The sequence below is a fragment of the Taudactylus pleione genome, unplaced genomic scaffold (genome assembly GCF_031769625.1).
Source record: "Taudactylus pleione unplaced genomic scaffold, aTauple2 ptg001151l, whole genome shotgun sequence".
Taxonomy (NCBI): Eukaryota; Metazoa; Chordata; class Amphibia; order Anura; family Myobatrachidae; genus Taudactylus; species Taudactylus pleione.
Window position 1 is genome coordinate 1,129,776 of NW_028285552.1, and position 24,588 is coordinate 1,154,363.

Below are 24,588 nucleotides of genomic sequence, written 5' to 3' on the forward strand. Positions count from 1 at the left end.
AGTGCCTATAAGTATGTGTGTGACTGTATGTATTCATGTGCATATGACTATGGGCCTGATTCAGAGTTGTATGCAAACCTTGTTTGCATACAACTCTGATGTTTGAAGATCTGCAGATAGCCTTCTGCGAGCTTGCCTGCTGCAGCCTGGGGGGTGTCTTCTGATGCAGCTCTGGATCGCGTAAGCCAGCAGGAGGTGTCTAATTGCACAAGACACATCCTGCAGCATTACCATATTTTAGCACAGTTGCTGGATCCAAGGAGCAGCTACTGTAGATTTGCATACAACTCGATCAGGCCCCTATGTGTGTGACTGTTTGTATACTGTATATGTGTATATAAATGTGTGGCTGTATGTATATGTGTGACCGTACATATGTTTGTGTATATGTGTGTGACTGTGGCAGGGCTGGATTAAGGTCTGTGGGGGCTCCTGGGCATCAAACTTGCGGGGGCCCCTATCAGTGATCAAAGGGCCTGATTCAGAGCCGCTCGTAAGCGGCCGCTCGTTCGTTCCAAGCGATGTTTGCACAACTGCGCATGCGTACGGATCGTAATACGCATGCGCGAACCAGTCAGTGCGGCCGAAAATCGTTTGTTCCCTAAATAGCGAATGCCTGCTATTTTAAGTGACAGGAGGAGGCGTATGTGGGTAGTAACAGGGGAAGGTGCTTGAAAACGGGGAGTGGAGATCCAAACGCAGGCGTGCTTAAAGGTCAAAACGGGCGTTTTATGGGTGTGCATAATTAATACAGCAGCGTCATTGACCACGTCACTGGGTTATTTTATAGTCAGAACTGCTCGCAAGATTGCGGTAGGAAAAACCAACCACAAGAATATCGAGCAGTTCGTACGCTGTTCGATGTACTCGATTAATGTAATAAATAGCGGACATGACGTAGGATGCGAGCGGCCAGGGGGCGTAGTCTTCCAAAAAACGACGGCATGTTTGGTTCGCTCGTTCAGACTTAGAGGCGTGAACAGACCGCAAAGAGCGAACTGTTCATTTGAATAGCCACCCCTTTTTTCTGAACGAGCGAGAGCAAATAGTGTCCGACTCTGAATGAGGCCCAAAGTGTATATATATATATATATATATATATATATATATATATATATATACTAGGGATGTGCAGGCTCGGATAGGTTCGAGTTTGCACGTTGAGTTCGGATTTTTCCCTCCAAAAAAACGGAACTCAGAAAGAGGCTAAACGTCATCTTACATGGACGATCATCATCATTCCTGGTTTTTTTTACAGGTACTCTATGGAATTTCTACATGGACAAGAGGACCGATGGCTACAGAGATACATAGCTGAGTATGTGTACATGTGCGTGTACAAGCGTAAGTGTAAGTATGTTTAATAAACTTATACTTTGCACAGTGTGTGTGTCCTGTGTTTATTTTAATATTGCTTTTGCTGTGGAACTAGAGGAACCAGCGAGCCCGTAATACGCCATATGCTGGTACTTGTGGTTTTCCAAGTACCAGCATGCGGGGGAGGCTTGCCGGGACCTGCAGTTTGACAGCAAAAGACAACATTTTCTATACTTCAAATGCACTACACTACATAATCAAACTGGCACACACATAGCCCCTGGCTATCAGCCTAGGCCTGGGGTTCCCTGAAGAGGGGGAACCCTTTATCGGGGGGGTCCCCAGCTCCCCAGGCCTGGGCTGACTAGTGGTCAGGGTTGATGCTTCGGCTGGGGGGCCCGGTGATGTGGCATTAGGCTCCCACTAGAAAAAGTCTGATGCTGGTTCTGGATATACAGGGGAACCCTATGCATTTTTTCCCCCTGTATTTCCAGAACCAGGTCTGGACCAAAGCCCAGTGCTGGTTGCAAAAAATACGGGGGACCCCTGCATTGTTTGTCACCCATATTTTGACAACCAGGGCTGGTTCTGACTAGCATGGTGCTGGTTGTGCTTAAATATAGGGAACCCCTACTTTGTTTGTCCCCTGTATTTAAACACAACCAGCACTGGGTCACTAAAAGCACTGTTTTTTTCCTTTTTTTTTCCACAGGAATCTTTTTTTTAACCACAGCAGCACAGACCGGTCTCACTGATACTGTCCGTGCTTCTGTGTCAATGACATAGATGCATGTAGCACGTATCTCCCTGGTCTGTGCATGAATCTGTGTCATTGAAATACAAAACAGCACAGATTGGTCTCCCGTCCGTGCTTCTGTGTCAATGATGTGTCACAGATGCAGGCTCGGATCTCCCAGATCCAAGCCTGCATCTGTGTCATATCGCAGTCGATCTAATGAATATGCAAATCATTAGATCGTGCACAATAGATTGGGTGAACATCATGTAGCTTTTGCTGCACATCGTTCACTTCAGCTGCTGAAGAGAGTTCAAGGGAAATCATATATACGAAATCGTCTCGTATACAAATTGCACCTTTAGACTCGGCAGTCCTAGAGAATGTGGGGGCAGCTGATCTTTGGATCAGCTGTCTCCGCACTGGAGCAATGTTTAATTGCTCCGGTGTTTTAGTATTCACTGCTGCTACTCGCAGCGAAGTGTATAATAAAGTACCACTGCTGAACGGATGATGAATAGGCCCCTATGTGTGTGAAAGTAATATACTGCATTCGGTATGGGTTCCCGGCTGCCGCATGACCGGCAGTTCGATTCCCGGCTGCGGCAGCCCGACAAAAGAGCAGAGCCCGGCAGCGGCAGCCCGACAGTGCTGGAAATCTCGATCATCCCTAAGGTAAGTATAAACTAACCTAACCAACCCCCCTAACCCTAACCCTCCTTAGGGGTGTCTAACCCTAACCTCCTCCCTCTAAGTGCCTAACCCTAACCTCCCCCTCTAAGTGCCTAACCCTAACCCCCCCTTCCCCGCTGCCTAAACCTAAGTCCCCCGAGGGGGTGCTGAACCCTAACCCTCCCTCCCCCTAGCCTAACCCTCCGGGGGGGGGCCTAACCCTAATTCTCCGTGGGTGCCCTAAACCTAACCCTCCCCCCCGTGGCTGTCCGCTCACGGTGCCCGGCATTACTTCGATCGGGATGCCGGGCGCCTGTCTCCCAGCATCGGGAAAATGACAGGCGTCTAGATTTTAGACGCCTGTCATTTAACCCAAGGCGGCATAGAGGATTCGGGAAGCCGGCGGTCGGGATTGTGGCCACCGGCTTCATAAACGTATCCCAATATACTGTATGTATAAGTGTGTGGCTGTATGTGTATGTATGTGTATACAGTATATGACTATCACCCCAACAATTGATTTTGATGGGATAGTCCTGTTTTTTGGGTACTGTCCCAACTGTGGGCTGGAGGAAAGGTAGAGAGGAACTCTTATATATGCTGTGCGCTTGAGGCTGGAGAAGCAATGTGCACGCTTCCAGCGTGGAGTGCACATCAAAACGCTTACGCACAATGACCCAATCCCCATGTCCCAAATGTTGGTCTATAGGGCCCCCCAAAGCCTTAATCCAGCTCTGAGCAACTTGTGCCATTGGGGGATAACGCAAGCCACAGTCCTTGGGACCCCAAACAGTGCATGTTTTCCATGTCACCTCACAGAATCACAAGTGTGGATCTTTTGGGAGATATGTACTAAGCTCTGGAAAGTGATAAATTGGAGAGTGAAACTACCAGCCACTCAGCTGCTGTCATGTTACAGACTGTGTTTGAAAAACGGTTAGGAGCTGATTGGTTGGTAGTTTATCACTCTCCAGGGCTTACTACATCTGCCCCATTAATATATATCAGTAAGTAATGAAGACACCTGTGCACCTGCTAGGTGACCTAGAAAATGTGAACTGTGTTGGTTCCTGAGGGCCAAGTTTGTGAACCGCTGATGCAATGCACACAATATCATTTTTAAAAGTTGGCTCCATGATGATACCCCAACAGTGTACATATAATAATATCTATATTATTAATTATGACAGAGGGGCCTATTCATCATCGAAGGCCGTATTGTCTCAGATAATGAAGGATTGAACTCGCTGTGAGGGATACTTAGTATCCAACTCACAGTGGGGGAAATGTGACACCGGAGCAATTCATCATTGCTCCGGTGAGGGGACAACTGCTACAAAAAGCAGTTGTCCCCATGGTTAGTATCGCAGCTACAGATGTAGCTACGTTGCTTACCTGCTCCCCTTCGTCCTGGCTACCTCGAGTCACGTATGCGCAAAGTCGCCGGGGAGATAGTGAGGAGGCAGCGGAGGGATCTGCTCGGATCCCTCCTCGCATCTCCAGAACTCTTTCCCATAGGAAGGAGTGGAGCTACGAGAGCAAGTGCCATCTGAAGATGGTGCTTGTTCTCAGCAGCAAACTCCGAAAACTATCAGTTTTTGGAGTTTACTGAATACCAAGGGGGTCCTATCGGACCCCTGATGAGTAATGACCCGGTAACTTAAATTTGCGGAAAGTTAAACTACAGTTTCCGCATGGTTACCGGGCCATTTATCGTTTGATGAATAGGCCCCTCCATCTGCCCAACAATAAAGAAGAAAATATAAGCAAATATATACATGCTGATCTTACCCTGCCTCTTAGAAGTTCATATGCTGTAACTCCTAAGGACCACCAGTCAACAGCAAAAGAATAACAAATTTGATCTCTTGGATAGAACATCTCTGGAGCTGTGAACATTCAAATATATCCGAATAATAATAAATAATAATAATAATATCAAAACATTAAGAAAAAGCAATATGTTAGAAAAAGGTACAACTGACACAAATAATATTGCACAGTCTAAGCTAGGATACATCCCTGCTATTAAAAGATGTTAACTACAGTATAGCATTGACACAAAACTTGGTGTTGGTTGTTACTATAAAAAATGTGATGAGTCCATAAAATGTGAGAAAAGTAATGCATTGATCAGTGCAGCTATACTGAAATTCTCACTACAGTATGACAGCGGCCCACACAGGGGTGGTTTCTGAATACCCAGACCCCTCTGACATAGTATTTTCTGCTAAAGCTTGGTATACTCTATACAATGTGTGTACGCATCGATGGCATGTCACAATGGAACTGGCCACACACATCCAGTGTATGAATGTAAGATACATTTTTCCATGCTGCGTCATTCATTGCATTGATAAATGACCGCCGTGTACACTCTATGATCCATCATTCCTATCCGCATCCGATGGACCGCATAGTGTGTACCCAGTTTAAGACGCAGACAGCTTTGTCTCCGTCTTCACAGTGGGTAGACCATAATTGGAGCCCCACCCCCCACATACACAATATTAGTCAAGTGGTTTTAATGTTTTGGCTGATATGTATAAAAAACTGTTCTAACACATTGAGGCATGAACTCCACGAAACCTCTGAAGGTGTCCTGCGGTATTTGGCACCACGTCAGCAGCAAATCCTAAAGTAGTAAACAAATGATGGCGCCAATTCACCTGTAATGGACCCGTGAGGCACAAAAAGGTATAGACAAAATAACAATGTATTTATTTATGATATCTCAAGGATTATTCCACTAAACAAATCAGTATACTGGTCACAAAATTCAATCTAAAACATATTGTGCATGCAGAAATAATCCAAATAACACATATATAAATGTATAGAAGATCATCAGCTAATTAAGATAATACAGAATAGTGGTTATTTGGGATCAATGTACTCAAATTAAATCTAATCTCCAAAGTCAAAAAGTGGCATGTGCATGTAACATTGTATTCCTTGCACTACAGAACTTTAGTATCCATAAATGACTGTAACCTCTATTTAGGGTTAATCCAGCAAACAGGTGATATGACTATATGAACTGTGTTAAGAATTGAAATATAAGTATTATTATATAACTATTATCTCTGTTTAATGGTTAATATAAATATAATTGTTCCACAAATATGTAATAATATGTGTACTTATACATAACTGGTGGTGTGGGTCAGAATCATCCAGAAGGTTCTGGATGCCTAAAACCGGTTAGAGCTAGTACTGATCACTGTGCACACTGACACTGAGGAGAAGTGACAGTTGGAGAGAGGGGTCAGTTAGAGCTAGTACTGATCACTGTGCACAGTGACACTGAGAAGTGACAGTTGGAGAGAGGGGTCAGTTAGAGCTAGTACTGATCACTGTGCACAGTGACACTGAGAAGTGACAGTTGGAGAGAGGGGTCAGTTAGAGCTAGTACTGATCACTGTGCACACTGACACTGAGGAGAAGTGACAGTTGGAGAGAGGGGTCAGTTAGAGCTAGTACTGATCACTGTGCACACTGACACTGAGGAGAAGTGACAGTTGGAGAGAGGGGTCAGTTAGAGCTAGTACTGATCACTGTGCACACTGACACTGAGGAGAAGTGACAGTTGGAGAGAGAGGTCAGTTAGAGCTGAGCTGACCTGAGGTGCCGACTGAAAGAGGCGGGAGTCTGAGTCAGGTACCTGATCTAGAGAGACGGAGCCCGTGCTCTCTAAAGTGGACAGCAGATGAGGAGAAGTGATGAGTGGCAGCCATTGAGTAGGGGGATCAGAGCAGATTTCTGCCCCTTTAAGCAGAAAGAGAGAGCTTACCTAATGTCTGAGGGGAGCAGCCAGAGCTGTCAGTAACCGCTGGTTCTGACTGGAATACGTCGGGAGAGGTCTGTAATCTCTCCACAGTGACGGCCCTATATTCTCTTCTTACTATACCCACTAACTTATACACGGAAAAGATCCTCTAACATATCATACTATGGGCATAATTGTGAAGGCAGAAACGTCCCCTGCAGCCCTCCTCAGTGATTAGTGAAATAAGACTGCAGCATCTGTGTATATCTAATACTAGACTACTTACTACTATTATATCAGGAACTCTGTGACAGAATGCAGCCACACAACCTGGAAGTCAGTCAGCTTCAGCCAGAGCCAGACAGGTGTAAGTCTTCTATAACCTCACTGAGGCATTCACTAAGTACAACAGTCTAAGAAACAGCCTCTGACCTTACATTAAGTGACTGAGTTCACCTGCCTCACTCAGGATATATACAGACAATATTCACATAACATATAATTATATATACCCCTCAAAACTACAGCTGCAGCTTAACTTTGTGCATCACATCACCTATATCTAGGTTGTAATACTATTCAGTGGAAGATATTCCCATGTGCAATCATCACCTGCAGGAAGATAACAAAACTATTATTTCATCCAGCCTTGATAAACCCATATATATATATATATATATGTATATATATATATATATATATGTATACATACACACATCAACTTTCTTCACACAGTGATTGTTATGCTAACCAACTTCTCAGTATGGAACATGTAATGTGAAAGTAAAGGAGGATCAATAAGTTGTGATTTATTTATGGCCATTGATTTAAGGGTTAATACTTTAGCTGCCATATATTATCTCTTTCTGGTCCTTAGTTTGAAGAAGCAAAACAATGGTAAAGGATTGACCATTATTTATTTTAAAGAACAATATAGTTATTTATATGTATTTAGTTCTACTAATATTGTGGTAACACTGTTACCACAGCACAGACGGTGTAATGGTTAGCATTACTGCCTCACACCACTGAGGTCGTGGGTTCAATTCCCACCACGGCCCTAATTGTGTGGAGTTTGTATATTCTCCCTGTGCTTGCGTGGGTTTCCTCCGGGTACTCCGGTTTCCTCCCACACTCCAAAAATATACTGGTAGGTTAATTGGCTCCCAACAAAAAATTGACCCTAGTGTGTATGTGTGTGTGCATGTGATAGGGAACATAGATTGTAAGCTCCACTGGGGCGGGGACTGATGTGAATGGACAAATATTCTCTGTAAAGCGCTGCGGAATATGTGTGCGCTATATAAATAACTGGTAATAATAATAATAATAATTATAAAAGGTAAGCCAATAGGTACGGAAACTATTAGAGTGGAAACTAAGCTGTGGGTGGGTAATGTATATCTAATCCAAGAGTTTGTATACAGTTATACATATATACAGTATATACATTTAAGTTAGTGAAGGAAGCATAGCAGACGCACAGATAGTCTGAATACCCTAATTTAATAGTAAAGTAGGGTTACATGATAATTCCTAAGGTAATCGACCTGGACTCCAACAGTCTCCGTGATTCAGTGTCATAAACAGCACATATTATAGTTCCACATAATCAGTTAATATTATTGTCATAAATGACAAACGGTTGATGATGATGATGGAATTCCGCACAGTCAGATCCAAAAATACTGTAGTCGTAATATGTCCCCCCTCCACCAATGTCAGGGAGGGAAGATACCATCTTCCCAAAAGGGTTAAATGAACCCTGGGCTTGCAGTGCTTACTTTGAATGTTGTTTATTGCAGGTGTAATTTATACTCCATTAGTTTTATATTATGGAGTACTATGTTATAATACTATTATTATTATTATTATTATTATTATTATTATTATTATTATTAACATAATGTTGATATACAGTCTTTTAACTGACACAGGATTTAATTATCACTTGTGCTTTTTTTAATTTGTAAAGTACCATGTATTCTTTTTATGATGTGTTGTTTTCAGTAGTTGCTAGGCAACACGTTTGACCCACTAGGCAGACTGGTGTGGGTTGATGACGCTGTGGATTGAGTGTCATGTGATCGGCACACACTGTTGCTTGTGTCTGAAGCCAGCTTGCTGTTTACGCAGGCTGGTGACGTCACGTGGGGCGGTCTGGGCTGGTCTGGGCGCTCGATCTGAGGCAATCGCACACACCGGCATGCAGGTGAATTCAATAATATTATGATCATGGAGGGTATATGGTTTTATTTTGTGTACTACAGTCACAGAGGAAGGGGGGTTACCCTGAAACATCGGAACATTAAAGGACATTTTAATCTCTAAAGAAGTCTACTGAGTGCCGTCATATTTTGGTGGATATGTGGGAGTGCTACAAACACTCCTCTGACCATGGAGTCTCTCACTAGAGCAGCAGGAAGGCAGGACAGGACGCTGCTGCTGCTCTGTATCACAGCATCTGGCAGGCTGGACACGGACCCAGCAGGCTGTCAGCTACTTGACAGCTGCTTCCAGAGTCCGACATCAGGGCACCCTCTTGGGAACTAAGGCGCCTGGAGCTCGCGCTCCGGTGGAACCGCCCTCCCTACGTCCCTGCTCATGTGGACTAGATTGAGATCTGGGGAATTTGGAGGCCAAATCAACACCTTGAACTCTTTGTCATGTTCCTCAAACCATTCCTGAGCAATTTTTGCAGTGTGGCAGGGCGCATTATTCTGCTGAAAGAGGCCACTGCCATCAGGGAATACCATTGCCATGAAAGTGTGTACTTAGGCCCTCATTCAGAGCCGTACGCTCTGAGCAGAGCGCACGCTCTGAATGAGGGCCGCCCTCCATAATTATGGAGCGTGCTCCTGGACGCTCGTATAGCTGTGGGTCACCACCCACAGCCTATACGAGCGTGCAGTTTGATGGCAGCGATGGTCTTGACCATCGCGACCATCGCCACTGCGAGCCGGAGCCTGCGGTTGAGGTTTTCAACCGCAAGGCCCGGAGTGATTTTGGCTCTATCAGAGCCAAAATCACTCCCACTGACATCACTAGTGATGTCAGTGGGCCGGCTTCTGACGGTAGGCGTTCCCTTGGGAACGCCCCCGTCAGGGAGGCACGCCCCCGGCACGCCCACCAAAGGGGGCATTCCCTTGGGAACGCCCCCGGCAGGGAGGCACGCCCCCGGCACGCCCACCAAAGGGGGCGTGCTGTCAATCAACATCGACAGCATGCCCCCTTTGATCAGACACAACGAGCGAAGGAAAGTCCTTCGCTCGTCGTGTCTGGCGCATTCACACGACGGAGCTCCCACCGTCGTGCGCATGAGCAGTGCACAACATCGACCCACTTGCGAGCGGACAGCCGCTCGCGAGTGGGTCTGAATCTGGCCCTTAGTCTGCAACAATGTTTAGGTAAGTGATATGTGTCATAGTAACATTCACATGAATGCCAGGACCCAAGGTTTCCCAGAAGAACATTGCTCAGAGCACTACACTACCACAGCCTGCGTTCTTTCCATAGTGCATCCTGGTGCCATCTCTTCCCCAGGAAAAAACTCACAAAGGGTCTGATTCATTAGGGATCACAACTGCGAATGCAATAGCGATTATGCACGCAGTTCAACTGCGATAGTATGCTAATCCATTGCGATCATTCTGCCGCCGCAGCATTCACAAGGACGCCCACTTAACCTTACAAACATCCATAAGAGAAATAAAATAATTATTTAATTTATTTATGACCAGTTTCTTATATAGCGCAATATATTCTGTTGCGCTTTACAATTGGAAACATTAATAGAACAAAACTGAGTAATAACAGACAGATATATAGGTAGGAAGGCAATACTCGCAAGCTTACAATATATAGGTAAATAGGCATTGATACACAAAAATAGGTGCTATATATTGCATTTTGGTCCAGCCAGAATGCACATTTTCTTGGTGGGTTGTATGATCCAGTCACACAGGAAAGTCGGCCAAATGTCAGGAGGATGTGAAAGAAAGACAATGTGTGAGGTTACGTGTGAGGTTACGTGTGACTGAAAGGGGATGTAATTAGATATGGAAGCTATGAAGGTTATGTGGGCGATTCTGGAATCTGATAATCTTGCCTAAAGAGGTGAGTTTTCAGGGAACACTTGAAGGATAGGAGACTAGAGGAAAATCTTATTGCACGTGGTAAGGCATTCCAAAGAGTGTGTGCAGCCAGAAGAAAGTCCTGTAACCGTGAATGGGAGCAAGTAATGCATGGGGATGAGAGATGCACATTTTGTGCTGAGCGGAGAAGTCGGGTTGGGAGATATTTTGAGATGGGTGAAGAGATGTATGTTGGTGTGGTTTGGTTAATAGCTTTATGTGTAAGTAAAAGTATTTTGTATTGAATATGGTAGAAAACTAGCAACCAATGGAGGGACTGACAGAGTTATTGTTTTCTGAGATTACAGGATAACCACATTGTCTATTTATATGCTTCCCATATACCAGTTGTCGAAGCTGGATAATTTGCTGAGACAGAATCTGTTTAAAATTAAATCTGCAAGACGCCATTTTGCGAATGGCAACAAGACGCCATTTTGCGAATGGCAACAAGACGCCATTTTGCGACTGGCAGCCCGGCGCCATTTTAGCGAATCTCACACATAAGTACATATGGTGATGCTATTATTTAGCATCGTGCGATTCCCACGCAACAGAAAGATGTTAAAAGCCCTCATTATATAAATACAGACAGTTACTAAAACATATAATATGATCAACCTTGCAAAACAGGTACCATGGTGTACTCCACAAACACGTAGTCGCACAATGCTAACTAGCGTCTTTTCTTAATACCCCAATACTTACACACTGCACATTTACATAAAAAGGTAACCTAGCATTAAGGTTAATATTTAAGGTTTCATTCATTATCAGTAATGTTGTGAAATACATGTTATTTGATATGTAAGGTTTAGTGCATGATAAGCAGACCGTGTTTGGTGTCATTCTAAACCACTGTGTCTTTGCAGATTTCCAGCTCCATCGGTGAAGAAATCGCAACATGTGTCTGCAAATTATGGATCATAGAGAGTTAGGCATTAAAATGTATCCTGTAATGCAGCCAGTTTAGATTTGTTATGCAGCGGGAAAATGGACACAAAGAGCTGTTGGAGGCTGGACTGTGACCATACGAATTAACCTATAAACTGTACTGTAACAGAAGAACCAGGAAGAAGAACCAATGGAATCATGCCAACCTGTTCTATTGTATTGCCTATCTCTGTAAGAATATATATGCAGGCTCTCTGAAACTAGATGCCAGTCATCTTTCTTTGCTGTTGACGGAGGTTTCATCTTTGATGCCGGGATCTGGATCCAGAGCATGCGTGTATGTAACGACTGTACCTTGTGACTGTATAATTTGTTTGCCCTAATTGTAATTTAGATCACAGCGTGTAACTATCTGCTTTTATGGTGAATAATAACTTTTTGTGCTTTGGAACCACAATCAAAGTCTGAAAGCAATTATTTGTTGTGCGACTCATAACGCTAAATAGCGACAATTTTAGTGTATAGATAGGTAGGAATCGATACAGTAAAGGGGCATACACACTAGACGATTCGCTTTCTGAGTGACATCGTCTAGTATGTCCCCGAGGTCGTTCAGTGCCGGGCTCCCTCCCTCATTCCCGAACATGCAACAACCTAACAATATCATCAACATGTTTGGGCGATGAACGACAAAGACCATTGACCTTCGTGAGCACGCATCGTTGATCATTATCATTCATCGTTTTTGCATACAAGTTATCCAGTATAGTGAACGACTGAATGATATCGTTATAGTTCAGTCGTCCAGAATATCGGCAAGTGTGTACGCACCTTAAGACTAACACAAACAACTAAAGGAAGATATGCACCACAAGAAACATCAATTCAACAAATTAATGATTCTTCTATATCTATACTACAATCTTCAACTACGTTAAGCACATAACATATTTTCTAACACTGAACACTGCTATTCATACAACCACAAATTAAATCCATACCACACAACTATCAAATGACAATATTGATCTACACCAAGATAAAGAAAAAGGCTACATCACATAACACATAAAAGGTTACATCACATAACACATTAAGTCAAACTGAAAAAAACCCCCAATAAAAATGCAACAATTATAAAGCACATAGCAAAAAAACACAGCAAAGAAACCTTGTGGGCATGTCTAAACAATGAAATGCAATCATAAAGAAACAACCTACATACGTATACACTTACAGACATAAACATGGATTCTTTGTTTCCTCCTATACACAAGACACATCAACCAGAATAGCTCCTATCTTTAGTAAACTAATTTTAACTAATTTACAACAACGACAACAACAACAAAACGGGCAATTACATACTACACAATCAACAACAAGAAAACAAACATTCAGAAACCATCCATTATGTACAAAATACTAAGAAATCTCGAAGATGGGGAACAGTGACAGATGCTCCCTCCAGAACAAAGAAAGAAGTGACTCACTTGTAAACAAGTACACTGAAAACAAAATGAGGAGATGAAATACACTTAGAAACCTGCTTTCTATTACAACCCCACTATACCATATGATGCCAACAAACACATTTAAACTGGCAGTGAGAGCACTATGCCCTTACTGTCCGCCTTGGACATGGAAATTTGACCCAGAAATTCATGAATATTCAGATGTTCCCACCACCAGCTTCTCCAGTGTGGTGGGTGATGAAAATTTACTAGGAACCATGTTATCATGGCCCAGCCCCTCCCCCAAAGTGTAATGTGGCAAAATCCAGACCTCCCAGAGGGAATCATTTAAAAGTAGTGTAAGTCAAAATATGATTACACGCTCCTAAAATCCCATCACAAACAATTTTTGATTTACATTTTTATAAATCTGAGAGAGCAAATATTTCTTTAAATATTGTAACAGTATTAGAGGAGACAGGTACCATCCACTGGAATAGATGGTAGTGAACCGCAGCCGAGAGATCACATATATACAATGTTTTGGGTTCAACAGAGCTCAGCCAGTTTTATTAAGCTAAGAAATAAAATTAAACTTCAAAATACACACCTTTCCTTTCTGCCACTAAACATAAATCTTTACTATCTGTCAACTAAAAAAAAAACATTGGGGGCAGGATGTACTAACCTTGCGGAGTACATCCCGCCAGTCACCGCATTCTTACTGATCGCGTATGTACTAACATATGCGATCAGTACCGCAAAGGACAGCTCATCTCCTGATAAGAGCTGTCCTTTATGATCAGCGTTGTGCCCTGGACTTCCGCGATTATGACCCGGGAATCCATTTGTGCATGCGCAGAGGGACGCGGCAGCCACAGGGCATCCTGGGAGAGATCCGATCAGATCCCTCATACCAGAGTGATGTGGTTGAAGCCCATAGGCTTCTATAGGGTAACGCCTGACTTTACCCTCCACGTCGGAGCCCCGACGGCCAGCCAATAATACATATGGAAAATGTGGTAAAACCCAGAAAACTGGGTTTTTATCGCATTTTCCATTTAGAACATCCCGGCCTGGAAATTTCAGCAAGTACAGATGGGTCCACATACATCTAGCCTCCTGGCGCGTTAAACAGCCCTTCTAGTCACTCCATGACGTGGCGTGACTCGGTAGCACCTAGCATCTTTTCGTGTATCCTTTTACCTTCAAATGCGTCTTATTCACACAATAATATATAGCACAAGCAGCTTCTGCTGATTAAAATGATATGTTGCATGCCTATGTTCTGAGCGAGTGCTGGTGTATCTGCATGTGAAACGCTACGTTACAGTGTAAGCAGCTGTAACACTGTAATGTAGTGTTTAGCATACAGATACACCCGCAGTCACACACAGATACGCTGCATATCATTTTAATCAGCAGAAGATGCTCATGCTATTGATTCACATCATTATGTGAAGACACATTTGAAGGTAAAAAGACGCACAAAAAGAAGCTCAGAGTTACAGAGTCACACTGAGCTCCCGCGTTATGTGTGGCGCGACTTATAGCGCACGGAGGATAGATGAATGTGGGCAGATCTGTATAGCTCACTTGTAACAAGTAGCTGTTGGAAATGGGTTGGGTATTATATGCTGGCAGTCGGGATCCCGGTGGTCAGAAACCCGATGCCGAGATCCCGACAGGGTTAACATACTGACACTTTGCCAAAGCCTAAAAGCTCTTTGCAAACCGTTTAAAGAACAACAAACCTGGGACAAATATACTTAAACACTATTCCAGTGTTCTTGTCACAATGTACACTGCTTAAATAATACATTTCAAATTAGATAATTTGATGCTATTTAAAGAAAATGGACATTTAAAATACACATATAGGAATAACATTAATCAGTGCCAGATTAATAAAATTACTGACGGGATAGTCGCTCAGGTGCCATCACGCATAGCAACATTGTCAGCGTGGGGGGCAATGTGGCATATGTGAACTGGGGTTTCTATGTGGCAAAATGTAAACTGGGGACACTACAGGGTGTTTAACACATTTGTTGTTCTGGGAGTATTTAGACATAATACTTTTTAATGCTATCGCCAGCATATAATATTGACCATTTTATCGGTAGGGGCCACCACAAACTTTACTGTGGCCCTGCCATTAGTACTAGAGATCGGACAATGAAGAATCTGAGCAATAGCCATAACTATGACAATTGCACAAACAGACCACACTAATGCACTAATACACAAGATCGCTACCCTGTGTAATTGACTACAATTAATATGTAAAAGTGTTAAGCTATAAATATTATACTGTACATGGCTTTCTAGACTAGCTTTTCCTCTTTCAGAAATCCTAGAGTGATACCTCCACAAGTGTTTTTTTTTTATTTTTGTATAACATGTAAACAACCCAGCCCTCTATACATAGCATCTGTTTGAAGCTGAGCATCTGTGACCCACACGCAGCAAGCCTTCAGGCATTAAAATGCTGCACTCACTTACATGACATCAGCATCATTTAATGGCAACAATTACAGCAATCTATCATTAACCACATGTGCTCCCACCATCCACTAAAGTTTAAATTTTACAGTCATAAACAGGGTTGTTTCTTAAATGGCTGCTTGCAAGGTAGTATCAATGACCTTGCCCACTAGTGTCACTGAGAACTATACTAAAGACTTAATTTTCAATTTGCTCTTTTTATATTTACAAACCTCATTTGCTATTTTCAAAAACAAAAATAAAGGGCCCCATACATGGTACGATATGCACCTTGCGATGCAAAGCCGGCATATCGGGCGTTTCCCACACACGGAGCGATCCGGTGGCCGAAAGCGTATATCCTGGCACCCCCATCCCCCACCCGCATAGCGCTGCATGGGATCGTTCGTCGATCCCCCCAGATCAATTGAACATGCAGAAAGATCTGGAGGAGCAACGGACGACCCAACGGGAGCTCGCAGTGGACGATATCATGCCTGCACACTGAACGATATAGCGGCGATATTGTTCAAAACCGTCGGATCGGCCGCTATATCGCTTCGTGTTTGGTGGCCTTAAAAAAAACCACACAATTACAAGAACCTCGAATACAAGTAACCATTAAAACTGGAAAAGCGAGTGGCAAGGCCATAACATATATATGAGCATAAACAGTGAACTGATGGACATGGTGTAACACTGAAACATGTATATTATTTACCCCCATAGTACCAGGTTGGAAATACGTGTATCAGGCGTATTTACATTTATTACACAAAAACATCAAATCATTTATAACCCTGACAAACTAAAGTGAGAAAGGTGCAGTATTAGCATTTTGCAAGATTTTAGTTGTGCAATCATAACCCGAGAGTGGCCATCCACACACTGACGTCCACCTTGGACAACTTTGTGTCAATATGGATAAGGCAGCAAGGCAGAGGGAGTAAGCAGAGCAAGATTTACTAAGCTGTTTGTCTAGGAGCCAGTCTGTGGATTCAACAGCCTTCATTATATGAGATTGGAAACTGTCCTGTACCTTACTATGGGTGGGATGTACTAAGAAATGCATCCGCGATGCGGTACATCTCGCCTATTATCGGGTACATATCATCATTAATTACGCCGGTATGTGGTGAGATATGCGATTAAAATCGCAAAGGACAGCTCTCCCAATAAGAGCTGTCCTTTGTGATACCTAGATGCTAAAGGGACTTCCGGGATTGTTACCCAGAAATCCCTCTGCACATGCGCAGAATGGCGTGAGCCGCCGCAGGGGACACTGGGAGGGGTCTGATTGGATCCCTCTCAGAAGAAACCTGATAAGAAACCCATAGGCTTCTATTGGGTAACAGCTGGCGTAACCCACCGGGTCTAAGCACTGTAATGTATTGCATTCTGTAGCTTGGTACATGTGAATGTGGTCAGACACCCAAAATAGGCAATTTTGGGGGTTTGACCTCATTTTACCACTTAGTACATCCCACCCTATATATGAACACCACTTTAAAAAAAAAAAAAAAAAAAAAAACACTCTAAAATACAATAGAAATCCACATAAAAAAAAATACAAATAATATATCACAAATGTTTCCGTAATTTTTCTTCACTTTTGAGAAACAAGGTAAACCGAAAACAGAAAGAGGAGGGAAGGGAGAAAAAACAAAAACAGGTACATATCAAACAATTCACATCACAAAAAGTCAGATAATAAATGATGAAGGAAATCTTACTAGGCTACAAGGCACATAAACCGAAGAGGAGGACCAGAGGACGGCAGATTAAAAACTCTGCACACCCAAGGAAGACACCAAACCAGAGGAGGGAGGTAAGCCATGACCCTCTCTCAAGAACCAGGGGCCCCAAAACAAGTTCAAATTTGTGAGGGCAATCATGTAGATAGTAGGTAATATTTTCCATGCTAGCGATATATACCAAATGTAATTCCTAATGGAGCATACACACGGTCAGATTTGTCAGACTTGTCAGATTTGTCAGATGAACGATTGAACGATTTGAACGATTTGAACGATTTTACCAAAGTTTTGAACGATTTGAACGATTGAACGATTTTTGACTGCATTAAAATGAATGGAATCGTCCAAGTCTGACTGCAAACACATCAGATGTCAGAAATCGTTATCTGACCATCGGGAACGCGCATCGTTGATCGTCCATCGTTCAGGCATGTCAGATATGAACGATTTTCCTTCAGATATGAACGACTGAACGATTTTTAAATCGTTATTGTTCATATCTGAAGGAAAAATCTGACCGTGTGTATGCACCATAAGAGCAGAAACTGCAGGTGGGTCAAGAGGCTTCCAATGTCTGACTATTATAGATTTAGCTGCAGCCAAAATATGAGAGAATAATTTGATGAGTGAAAAATCTATATCTGGAAGTGGCCGTGAGAGCAAGAACACCCATGGATCCAAAGAGAGCGAAAGGCCAGCAAGGGATTTGACAAGTGAGAGGACCTCCTTCCAAAATGGGACAATACGAAGGCATGTCCTCCAAATGTGGAGGAGTATACCTCTGTGGCCACAGTTCCACCAGCAACTTGGAGTGGAAGTAGAGAGCATTTTGGAAAGCTTAACCGGTGTGTAATACCATCGATAGTAAAGTTTATACGCAGTTTCCTTAATCTGTGTGGAGATAGAACTCGTGGCTATCCCCTCCCTCACCTCCTCCCAGCAACAATCATCTGGGGGTGGTCCCAGATCCCTCTCCCACTCCCGCTCATGGTGGCCCTGGGGAACAGACAGCATCAATCAAAAAACTAGAAATGGAAGCGATCATTCCTCTTCGAAGTGGGCAATTAAGGCAGAGCATTTCAAAAGGAGTGGGGGCATGTAGGACGTCTGACTGGGGAAGGGACATAAGAAAATGATGGACCTGGAAAAATTAAAAAAAGGGAGGACAGATGGAGAATTATTGCTTAATATTGTCCAGAGATACCCAGGTATTACATGCGGTGAGATCATAGACTAATCGAATTCCTGCCCTCTGCCAGAGCTTAAACTGGGGACTATTTAGATGAAAATACTCAGTTAAGAGGATCCTAATTTGCTGGAGATATTCTAGATTATGCAAAAGTGAATTAATTAATCCTCCAACTAGAAGAGGGCAGACGAGACGCTTTTTAAAGTGGATTTCCTGGAGGAACACTAAGTCACCCCTGTGTTGTTTAAGTGAAAGAAATAGTTTGGTGCATTTTGGGTGTTCAAACCTTTGACGTTCTGCGAAAAAATGAACACGAGTTTTAAAAAAAAAATCGGATACATTCTTAATCCTATACTACAGTATATAAAAGAAAACAACATGTGGGAGATACCCACTCTTGCAATATTGCTTTCTTACCAATAGTCAAAATCAATGTATATAAAAGTGTACCCCTGCTCGGCTCTAACTGTACCAGGCATCAAAATTACAACACAACACGGTAGATCTAAAGCCGCCCATACACGGTGCGATATGCACCTTGCGACGTGACAGGGGATCCGACGGCCGACATATCGGGTGGTCCCCACACACGGTGCGATTGGGTGGCCGACTGCCTGATATGCCAGCACCCCCCTTCCACCCCCGCATAGCGCTGCATGGAATCGCACATCTCAACCCCTGATCAACTGAACCTGCAGTAAGATCTGGAGGTGCGATGAACGACCCCACGGGTGTGCGCACTATCCGATATCATGCCCATACACGGTACGATATATAGCAGCGATATCGTACCAATCCGTTGGATCGGCTGCTAGTATTTTATTCTAAATGTATCAAACTTGAACCAGTATATTTTTGGACATTGGGGGTCATTCAGACCCACTCGCGAGCGGCAGTCCGCTCGCAAGTGGGTCGATGTTCCCCACTGCGCATGCGCACGATGGAGGGAGCTCCGTCGTGCGCATGCGCGAGACCCGGCGAGCGACGGGCTTTCCATCGCTCGGGGTCTCGCACCAAAGGGGGCGTGCTGTCGATGTTGATTGACAGCACGCCCCCTTTGGCGGGCATGCCGGGGGCGTGCCTGCCAGACGGAGGCGTTCCCATGGGAACGCCTACCATCTGAAGCCGGCCCCACTGACATCACTAGTGATGTCAGTGGGAGTGATTTTGGCTCTGATAGAGCCAAAATCACTCCTGGCCTTGCGGCTGGGAAACCCGACCGCAGGGTTTACCTCGCAAGTCCGATGGTCGCGATGGTCAAGACCATCGCGACCATCTTTTTGCACGCTCGTATATGCTGTGGGTGGTGACCCACAGCTATACGAGCGTCCAGGAGGACGCTCCATTTTAATGGAGGAGGGCCCTGATTCAGAGCGAGCGCTCTGGTCAGAGCGTCCGGCTCTGAATCAGGGCCATAGTGCTTCACAGATTACTCTTATCCTGTCCTTGTATCCAATAATTATTTAAAATCCACTAAAATAACGAATATATTATTATTATTCAGTATTTATAAAGTGCCAGTAGAATTTGACAGAGAAGACTCATGCAAACCAAGTAGAACCCACAGTTAGGGAGTGAATTGTTAGATGGTAAAACTACAGGAACTGGAAGGTGCAGAACATAATAACAGGAAATTATAAACAGGAAACAGAATAAAAGCTTTGCAGTTCAAGCAGAGTGGTAAAGTAAACAATATAAACAACATAGCATGTAACACACACAGTATGGAAAGGGAGCTTGAAAGTGGCCAAGGACCAGGGGCGTATCTATAATGGATGCAGGGTGTGCGGGGAACACAGGCCCCTGTGTCCAGGGGGGCCCCACACCGCACACCCTGCACCCATAGAATTACTTACCTCTCTGGAGTCCCACGTCGGCACGGGGGTCCAGCGCTGTAAAAACTACTGGAAAATGGCCGCCACGGCCATTTTCCTTTCGTTTGCGCATGTGCAGTACAGGAAAAATGGCCGCCATTTATCCAGTGACCTCTATAGACTCTGGGCGCACTCTAGTGCCCAGAGTTTATAACCGGCGCTGGCCGCGCACAGCTCAGTGTGTTGCCGGCCGCCGGACAGAGAGGATGGGGCCCGTGTTGGAGACTGCACACGGGCCCCCTCCTCTCTAGAAACACTCCTGCCAAGGACTCCAGAATAGGGCTAGCTGGCAACCATCAATAGTAAAAAATAATCATCGATGGTTGCCCTCTGATGGCAGATGGTTTTACAATCGATGGCGAAAATGCAGATAGTTTCCCGCCATTGATGATAGCTGTGGACTAATTGTTTTTTTTATATTTTTTTCACTGTCTTGCACTGCAGTGCTACTAGACTGTCAGCCAGTAGCCCTGTGTCATTGCCTGCAGGAACCATCGATGGTATGCCATTGCATGGTTTCATACTATCGATGGTTCCATCTGTATTTTCCTTCGATGGCAATCATTGATGGAGTACACACCGGTGTGTTACATATCATGAAAAAATGTGGCGTAGACACACCTTCACTGGTGTGGCTAAGCCTCAAAAGTGGCAATGCTCCCCATCCCTTGTCCCTATTACAGCAGAGGTTAATGTTGGGAGGTGTTGGATAGGTCAAAAAGAACTTACACACTTGTTAACATTACCAGGGGTCATAGGGAAGGGTAAACACAAGGTGCATCTGGAATAACCAAGGGAAAAAAGACTAGAGCACACTGTCTCAACCCTCACCCTAGTGATTAACCCTCCCCCCTAGTGCCTAACCCTCCCCCAAGTGCCTAAACTTAACCCAATCCTCCCCCTAGTGCATATCCCTAACCGTCCCCTTCCACGCCTAACCCTAACCCTCCGGCATGTGTCTAACACTCACCCTAACCCCTAACCATTGCCTTAAAAATGTTTAAAACGTGTGTCAACCTGTCAGCCTTTTGTTCCGGTCGATTATCTGTTGTCAACCTATTGAGTCTCTGGGCCTGATTCAGACCCGCTGGCGAGCGCTATGCGCTCACCAGCGGGTCGATGGTGGCCCAGTGCGCATGCGCACGATGGAGCCGGCTCCGTCGTGCGCATGCGCGAGACCCGGATAGCGACGGGCAAACAGTCGTTCCAGGTCTTGTACCAAAGGGGGCGTGCTTTCGATGTTGAGTGACAGCACGCCCCCTTTGGTGGGCGGGCCGGGGGCGTGGCTGCCCAGACGGAGGCGTTCCCATGGGAACTCCTACCGTCTGGGGCCGGCCCCACTGACATCACAAGTGATGTCAGTGGGAGAGATTTCGGCTCTGTCAGAGCCGAAATCTCTCTGGGGCTTGCGACAACGAGACCCTACCACAAGGGTCTCGTCGCAAGCCCGATGGTTGCGATCTTCCTGGCCGCTCGCTATAGCTGTGGGTGGTCACCCACAGCTATGCGAGCGGCCAGGAGGCCGCTCTAAAAAACAAGAAGGCCGGCCCTGATTCAGAGCAAGCACTCTGTCAGAGCGTTCGGCTCTGAACCAGGGCCTCTGTCTAGACACTGATGATCTTAAATTCGGATACCAGTTTGGCCTGCATTTAGTTTTTTACAAAACACCCACTCAGCCTGATAAAAAAAAGGGCATCATTGGATGATAACGATACATGAAATGTTGTTATATATTGCTGACTTCCATTCCCCCCAGTCGCTGCTGGACTTTGCGCCTTGGTTAATTTGTGGTTAACAGACAGCGATATTTGCAAACTCTTCATAATATCTCCTAGGCGGTTATCCTTTATTATTTCTCACAGAACTCCTGCTTTGTGATTGGACATCCGCAATGGCAGTCTCTAACTAAAGCTAGGTACACACTGGAGCGATGGGGCTCCATTACTGGGAGGACCTCTACTTGGGGGGGGGGGGGGGGGACTACAACTGGGGGCATTATAGAAGGGGCCTACTACTAGGGGCACTGCACTGGGGGGACCACTACTGGGGGCAGTAATAGGAAGGACCACTACAGGGGGCACTGGATAGGGGGGGATCACTACTGGGGCCTGCATAAGGGGGACCACTACTGGGGGCACTGCATGGGGGGGTCTACTGCAGGGGGCACTATATAAGGGGCTTACTGCTAGGGACACTGCACTGGGGGAACCACTACAGGGGGCACTAGATAGGGGGGATCACTACTGGGTGCCTGCATAAGGGGGACCACTACTCGGAAAACTGCATGGGGGGGACTACTGCTGGGGGCACTATATATAGGGCACTGCATGGGGGGGGGACTACTACTGGGGGCACTATATAAAGGGCACTGCATAAGGGGATACCACTACTGGGTGGACTGCTACTGGGGGCACTGCATAAGGGGGAACACTACATGGGCCACTGCATTTGGGGTGACCACTACTGGGGGCACTGAATAAGGGGAACCACTACTATGGGCCTGCATAAGAGGGACCACAACTACATACTGGGGGTACTGTATAAGGGGCACTACTTGGGTTAAGGTGCATATGGATATGAATGTTCAGCGTGTCTCCCTTTTTCAAATTTGCCCTGGGCTCCAAATACCCTAGTTACGCCACTGATGGGGAGAGTGAGTTATAGAAGCACGGAAAGCTCAGCTTTCCGTTTCGCTTCTACAAATGCATTCGCTATCTCAGGATGATGTTAAAGATCTCCTATGTGAAGTAAAGCAGGGAAGACTGCTGTGTCCCTGCCTTCTCACTGCTCTCCCCGCCCCCTGCTGCTACAGCAGCCAATCAGAGGAGCCCAAGGCCTAGTCACCTCCTCCTGGCTGCCTGCTGCCACAGTGCCCCCTCCCTCTGCCCTACCCCAGCCTCTGCTATAGTAAGGTGACCCAACATATGCATATGCCGGGTCACCACCTATTAACTGCTGGTGCCCTCCGCTATGTCAGGTGTGACTCGATATATGCCATGTCACTACCTCTTAACTAGAGATGAGTGGTAAAACTGAACCGCTCATCTCTACAGTGCCCGCTGCCTCCTCACACTTCCTGTTACCCACCACTCCCCCCTCGCACTGCCCGCTACCTCCAGCTCCTCCCTTGCACTGCCCCACACGCTGCAGTGAGGTGATCTGGCGGCTGGCACATGCACAGAAGGGTACAGCCATACCGCAAGCAGAGGACCAGAGAAGACTACATAGTTGGACCCATGGATGGATACCAGTTCGCATCGCAGGATAGGTAAGTATACGTCAAATGCTCCTTATCTAAGCTATAGATCGAACTGATGCAATCTATAGTGATAGGCAACAATTAACCACCGCAGATGTACATGAATAGACCCCTCATTCTGAAGTTGATGAGGACTCTCAAAGAAATTAAATATCAATCAAATATGACCCAAAAGCCCCTTTTGCAAACAATTCCACAAATACATTGATCTGTATTTCACCATCAATTGTATTTAATTAAAAATGTGCGGAAGTCATTTCTGGAACAGTTATACGCTACTTTCCTTCCCCTCTCATGAATAAAGGTTGGCTGTTATTGCCTTCTATAACATTATATCTTAATGGTCTAGCTTGGGCAGCACAGATGGTGTAATGGTTAGCATTGCTGTCTCACAACACTGAGGTCATGAGTTCAATTTCTACCACGGCACTAACTGTGTGGAGTTTGTATATTTTCTCCCTGTGCCTACGTGGGTTTCCTCCGAGTGCTCCGGTTTCCTCCCACATTCGTAAAGTATACTGGTAGGTTAAATGACTCCCAACAAAAAAATTACCCTAGTGTGTGCGTGTGTATGTGTACCTGTGGTAGGGAATACAGATTGTAAGCTCCACTGGGGCAGGGAATGATGTGAATAGCCAAATATTGTCTGTAAAGAGCTGCTGATTATGTGTGCACTACATAAATAACCAGTAATAATAAATAGCAGCTTTGCAGTAGCATATCTCCCAACTGTCTGCATACAGCGGGACAGTCACATTTTTCTGGGACTGTCCCGCTGTCCCATGATGGGGCGGGGAAGTTGGAAGGGAGAGCACAAGCCGCTGCTCTGCATAGCACAGCAGCGGGTACGCAGATGTAGATCAGATGCCGTGCACGCGCCATCTATTCACTAGTGTAGGGAGAGCCTGGGGGGCTGCACAGCATCTTGGAGAATGTGGCGCATGCCCCCTCAGTGACGTAAACGGAGGGGGGGGGGCTGCAAGGCTCCACCCTGTTTTCCCGAGCTTAGTCCCCATTTAACAGATGCTCCGCCCCTTTCCCATAAAG

The 24,588-nt window shown here is 45.1% G+C and overlaps 1 protein-coding gene across 1 annotated transcript in view; it reads right to left on the minus strand.

The window, feature by feature from the left end:
• STK32A (serine/threonine kinase 32A) overlaps positions 1-24,588 on the minus strand; it is a 185,017-nt gene that overhangs the window by 26,057 nt on the left and 134,372 nt on the right. Inside the window, exon 6 of the mRNA XM_088462122.1 lies at positions 4,517-4,614. Coding sequence (XP_088318248.1) covers positions 4,517-4,614 — 98 coding nt within the window. The remainder of the gene's footprint in view (positions 1-4,516; positions 4,615-24,588) is intronic.